Raw genomic sequence first — 6,373 nt, 5'->3', positions numbered from 1 at the left:
TCCGGGTTAACATTTTGGCAACTTGAATAAGAGTTATTGAGTCATTTGACTGATCAAATAGTACTACATTGGATCCTTCTCTCGTTACGGTTCCTTTTTCTTTTCCTTACACATATCACGGATAGTCTGGCCATTTATGTACATATTCTCCTCTGTCCTCATACACCTGACCACACTGAGATTACTGAACAATTCTTCCTCGTTCAAGGGGTTTACTGCTTCAATGTAATTGTTCAGTGGCTATTCGCTCCACTTAAGACAATAACTTTGGGAGCGAACGAAGACAGAAGACATCAAGGCAGGAAGAGAAAAATTCAGGATGTAAACAAAGCGCCATTAACCATACTCTCCTTTTTTTCGTTGTCAAATACAAAATTTCCCAGATAGCTCTTGGTAAATAAGTATCAGTTATTCAAACATAAATAATCATATTTTACACCCACATTAATAAAAGCAAAGAATTAAAAAATAAAGAAAATCATTTACAAAATAAAATTAATCAAGTAGGAGGTTTACTCCTATCCAACATTCTCCCCACCATAGGAGTACTTACTAATACTCCTATATACATAAAGGATCAAACGCATATATAAGGTACAGTATTATAAATTCAATTTCTCTGGAGCCCTTACAGCACGACCCTTACGTGTATATGACAATGTACGTTCAACAACAGGTTGAGCAGTACTAAATTCACCTTTATCAACATCCTCGCAAGAATTAACAGAAACAGGTCCAGACAAAGAATTCTCATGAGTATCACTACTAGGTACATTATAATCAGATACTAGGTCAGAGGCACTTGAAATCTCGAGATCATGTAATTTTTGTACAGGTCTATTGATAACACCCTTTGAAGTTTCAACATCAACACTTCTAATGAAACTATCTTTACCCGGATACACTTTTACAATAACTCCAAGTGGCCAAGACAACCTAGGAACATTATCTTCACTGACCAACACCATAGAACCTTTCTTTAAATTACATTTAGACACAAAACCTTTAATGTTACAGGGCAAATTTCTTATATACTCCGAACTCCATTTCTCCCAAAACTTTTCTAACTGCCTTTGGCGGGCGGATTCTCGCATACACAAGTCTCTGGAAGTTACGCAAGAAAAATGTTCATCAACATTATCCGGTTGAAAACCAGCCGTACGACCAAGAAGAAAATGTGAAGGAGTCAAAGGATTAGAAATGTCAGGTTCTTTTCCCACAAAGGTTAAAGGCCTTGAGATAATGCATGCTTCGACTTCATGCAGTGTAGTTTCTAATTCACGTCTAGATAGGCATTTCGTACCTAAAGTTTTCTTGAGAGCCGACTTAACTGGCCTTATCAAGCCCTCCCACCAACTTCCCCACCAAGGAGCACGGGCCACAATAAACTTCCACTGAGGAGCTACTGGGCCATAATGCTGCTGCAAGACATGAGAAGCACTAACAAATGTTTATGCATTATCAGAATAAAATGTTGAAGGAATACCACGCCTTGGTGTAAATCTACGTATGGCAAGGAGACAATCTGGCAGAGATAGAGAATCGGTAAGCTCTAAATGTACAGAACGTACAACAGTACATGTAAAGAGTAAAATATACAACTTCTTGAGGGGCATGTCAGCACAAAACAAAGGGCCAGCATAATCTAAACCAGTTACAGTAAAGGGAGGAGCAGATTTGACTCGTAGTTCAGGAAGAGGAGCTACAGGCTGACGGCAGGCCTTCGAATCTTGCTTGCGGCAAGACACACATTCTCTACATACAGCCTTAGCTAACCTCCTTAGTCTAACAATCGAATAACTATTTCTCAAAGTAGACATAAGAGTAGACACACCAGCATGTTTTAAAAGAACATGCTGGAAGCGAACCAAAGCCTTCACTGTATTACTTGGGGGAAGAATAATAGGATGCTTACTTTCATAGCACAGATCAGAGTACTCTAAACGACCTTTGATTATAAAAAGACCTTCATTATCCAAAAAAGGGTCTAACTTATTCAAAGGGCTTCCCTTTTTAAGCTGTTTACCTTGAGTTAAAGCTAGGATATCCTGAGGATATGCTTCCCTTTGCACACATTGAAACAATTTTGTCTTAGCCTTGGTTAACTCATCATAAGTCAATGGACCAAAGGGAAGTGGGGGTTGTTCTTGTGACATCCTGCCACACCACCACCGTGACTTACTTTTCCTTTTACTGGCATGATGTTCATGAATAAAAATATACGTGGCTGCAGCCAACTTCACAGTATCAGAAAGATACTGGATGAAATTGTTGCACCATGGAACAATGATACAGCACGTGGATACGCAACCAGTGCGTACAATACCCTGTTGCAACAAGCAACAAGTGTGGATGCTTTTTTAGGCATGAAAGTGAGAGTTTTCCAGGCAATTGTGCAACACGTGAGACTGTGGCCGGCACCTTTAGTGCAGGTCATTCTAATACCAGTAGCAGTAGCATTGCTGAGATAGTCACTTCTTTAACACAAAGTGCCTCTTCGCCTCATTTTGATAATTTTACCATTGGAGTCTTCCGCTGTTAGGTAAAGGGTATCTTTTCTGCTAAACAAGCCATCACCATTAATGCATTAGCGGATGAATTTGAAAAGGCTGATATCATCCCTAAATAAACATCCCAGAAGGCAGTGTGGCGACTCTTACACAACATGTGGTATGCTTTAAAACATTGCAGCAGAAAATGTATATGAGCATAGAATCCTTTGACGTCGTATGCAGGTGTATTAAGGATTTTCAAAACTCAAAATTATTGAAAAGAAGGTTAACTACGAGAACGCATCACAGTATGGAGTGGGATGACATAAAACAAACACCCACCAGTTCATCGTAAAGTTTCCTGGTGCTGCCTAGAGAAAAAGAATGTTTTGTGGTCATGAGAGCTGGAACAGAACAAGTTTTCATCAATGAACATTTTTGTGCTACCCAGCCAAAAACAAATGAGGCGACTACCATAGAAATGGCCAGCAAATATTGTATTCGTTGGTTGAAGTCGCATCTCCTCCCGATGCCAGCTGAGCCAACTGTCTTGGTTATTAAAAATGCTCCCTACCACACCCAGCTATCGGAAAGAAAGGCACTGTCCCACCATCACTACCAATAAGAGCAATCTTCAAAAGTGGTTAGAGTTTCACCAAATATTCACTATACCCACTGTAGCAAGGACAGTAAAGGGAAGATAGGAAAGCCGACCTATAAAAGAAAAAAAAAAAAAACACTGCCCCTTAGCAGCGCCATCTATTACCAATTAGTTAAAAAACTCCACTGGGTTTTATTATTTCGGAATGTTCATATGTTAGTATAAAACTTATCAAATAATTTGTCTATCATTATTCATATAGTGAATTTCCATATATCTACAATAAATCATATTGATAATTAGACTCCCTATATTCTTTTTCATAACTATATATCTTGTTGCTTGTTAATTTATGAAATGAAAGGTAAGGTTAGGCTGTGTATTTCATGCATATATGATATTGCAAATATACCTTACAGAATATGTGAAAGACAAGCATCCGAAATAGGACCTGTGCCTATGACTAAACTAGGAGGGGAGGAGATTAGTGGTAAGTGGTCTAATATTCTCGTAGGCTCAACAGTCACATTTTTCTCATATCATATAAGTGATATGGTCAGAAAAGATATTCTGATTTTTTCGACATTAAATGTGATTTTTGTTTCTAGAAATACGAGTTCGCACTTACATTGGTAAAATAAGGGCCTCTCGAAGTGACCTTAGCATCTATTAGGCCCTATTTCAATGTATAATCTCGGACTTTGATAAAGTACACATTCTGCAAGTTATTATCATATATAAATTCAATAAACAACCTTACTTTAACTTTGAATCGATAAATGCGAGGAAAAAAGGCACCATTAAATGATAATTTATGCTTGAGCGGCAATTATATTCAACCTATGTTTCATGTTTTACACATGGTGGCGAACAGCTGCAATTGGTTTGAAGACTTGAGTTAGCGTTACCAGTTTATTAGATCCCAAATTCCCCTGAGAAGAATGGAAATACAACGTGATCAGGAGCTTAAACAAAATTAGAAAAACCAAAAGTACGTTTTTTTCAATACTGAATTTTGTTATATTCATAGTGTAACATTTATGTGTATCATGCCTGATAAAAACACCCATCAGAGTTTGAAAAGAACACTGGTGAAATTTGTCCATTTGGCAACAATGACTAGAGTATCCAAGCAGCAGACGACAAGCAAAGGGCCACCTGTTACAGATGCTCCCTAAAAAAGGGGCCAAATTTTCACAGAAATCTAAGCGAAGTTAGTATTTTTCCTTTACCGTCTTTTCACCGTAGATCATTCGATCTGAACTACTGCTTTTGTGCAAGCATAATAGTTCCGCACTATTGCACAAAGTGGACAAAAAGATAAGTAATGTTGTTGGGCTATCCCCTACACAACCCGAGCGCAACGCTACTAAATAAATTTGGGTATATATGAAAAGACACATTCACTACTCACTACTGAGAACTACAAAGGCAGACCTAAATGCCAGACTTGAAGAAGCAAAGTTCCCTGCAACAAGAAAAGCGTGGGCAGGTACAATAAGACGCTCAAGAAAATTCGAGGATGTGTAATGGTCCTTTAATACCGTTCATGAAACTGTTGGTCCAAAATTATCAGCGTGGTAGAGAGTGACGAGGATTATTCATTCCTTAATAGTGACGGCGGTGATGAAGAGTCATAAATGTAAATATTTGTTCCCAAAAATTGTTTGATTATCCTAATGTTACACCAATATTCTATATCAATATTATTCAGTACAAAAGTATTTTGTAGTATACATTACCCTCTCTTCACTGCTTTTCCAAATCTATAATCCATTTTACAAAGACGATTTGAGAGAGAGAGAGAGAGAGAGAGAGAGAGAGAGAGAGAGAGAGAGAGAGAGAGAGAGAGAGAGAGAGAGAGAGAGGGGGGGGGGGGCGTTACTGATCTACATCTATCATATCGAGTAATTTGTCTCGAATGGTTATAAACACTACTACGATTTGAATCCATTATTTTTACTACGTTGGTAGAACAATGAATATAGAATACAAATGAAATAATTTTACATGAAAAAACTTACAAAAAAAAAAAAAAATTGAAGAAAATAACTTACATTACAAGGTGTAATAACGTAAAGGAGAAGGGGGGGGGGGTAAGGAGATAAATGGTAGAGTCGAAGAGGAAAGTTTTGAGTAGTGAGGAATTTACTATAAGAAAGTACTCGTCACAAGTTAGGTAGTACTCAGTCCGAAATCGTTTAGTAACTGGCTTCCAACAGATCTACATACATTCAATCGCTCTCTTTTGACATATTAATCATTTTGCTTACAACACTTTTGTGATACTCAAATTTTACGCCGAAATCACTCGAGTAGGTTTGTCGCCTTTCATGGATGAAGAATTCGTGATATCAAACCATTCTTTCATTAACGATATGAACTATGCTGTTGCTTTCCATTCATTATTCTTGAAAGGCCCTTTTCCTCAATGAAAATTAAGCAATGAAAATTAAGAGCATTACTTTATCTTCTTAACAGCAACTGTGCAACATAATTAACACGCTGGCATTCTGACTAATATGTTGTCTAGGTGAATTCAGATTACTTTATAAATTAAGTCCATTCTTTGTTTTGGATTTTATAACCATTTCTCCAATCAGAAGTTCTGAAATTCTATCTCCGTTTGGTAACATGAACCCAGATTCTATTAGGTTATTCCTGACCAACTTGAGTAAATGGGGAATATCTGTAAAAAAAGAATATCTCTCTGTCTGGACATAGATACTGGGTAGACGTTTTCTTGCATAAAGGGTCAATTACAAAAAATTTCCACAACCTAAGATTACCGGGCCGTAAATCATGCAGTGAATAACTTACACATTCCTTTTTCAAATGAATCTTTTTTTTTTCACACAGTTTATTCCTTAAAAACTATTCCTCAGAAAAAAACCGTGGTATCAAATATAATCTACATTCTTTGCCAACCTATCAGATAACAATTATCACTCGTAATGATAAAAATTTATTTCAATTAATCTTTCCTCATTTGGTTAGTATAAATGTTTTTAGTGCAAATCAGTGGAGAATAGTTTGGAAATTCATTTATACTTACTTTTACTCGGGCGAGGGTTCAAACCTATGCCTCTGAGACAAAACAATGAACACAGGGTTTCACAGTAAAGGCTAAAACTATCAAAGGTATGAAAATACACAGCTTGCAAAACTAGAGGGTTATTGGAACCGCAATTAAAATAAAACTTTTTCATTATGCCCTTAAGATCGAAGTATCTGAAATAAAACAATACACCTATATAAAAGAACGTAATCACTCCATGAT

The 6,373-nt window shown here is 37.0% G+C and overlaps 1 protein-coding gene across 1 annotated transcript; it reads right to left on the bottom strand.

The window, feature by feature from the left end:
• Nucleotides 1–602: 602 nt before the first annotated feature.
• LOC137657459 (uncharacterized) lies at nucleotides 603–2,156 on the bottom strand. Its single transcript, XM_068391798.1, has 2 exons — nucleotides 1,572–2,156; nucleotides 603–1,421 (listed from the first exon to the last, which is right to left on the bottom strand). The coding sequence occupies exons 1-2, from the start codon at nucleotides 2,154–2,156 to the stop codon at nucleotides 603–605; spliced, it is 1,404 nt and encodes a 467-aa protein (XP_068247899.1).
• Between the last annotated feature and the right edge of the window lie 4,217 nt (nucleotides 2,157–6,373).

The sequence above is a fragment of the Palaemon carinicauda genome, chromosome 18 (assembly GCF_036898095.1).
Source record: "Palaemon carinicauda isolate YSFRI2023 chromosome 18, ASM3689809v2, whole genome shotgun sequence".
Classification (NCBI taxonomy): domain Eukaryota; kingdom Metazoa; phylum Arthropoda; class Malacostraca; order Decapoda; family Palaemonidae; genus Palaemon; species Palaemon carinicauda.
This window is presented reverse-complemented; position numbering and strand designations above follow the sequence as displayed.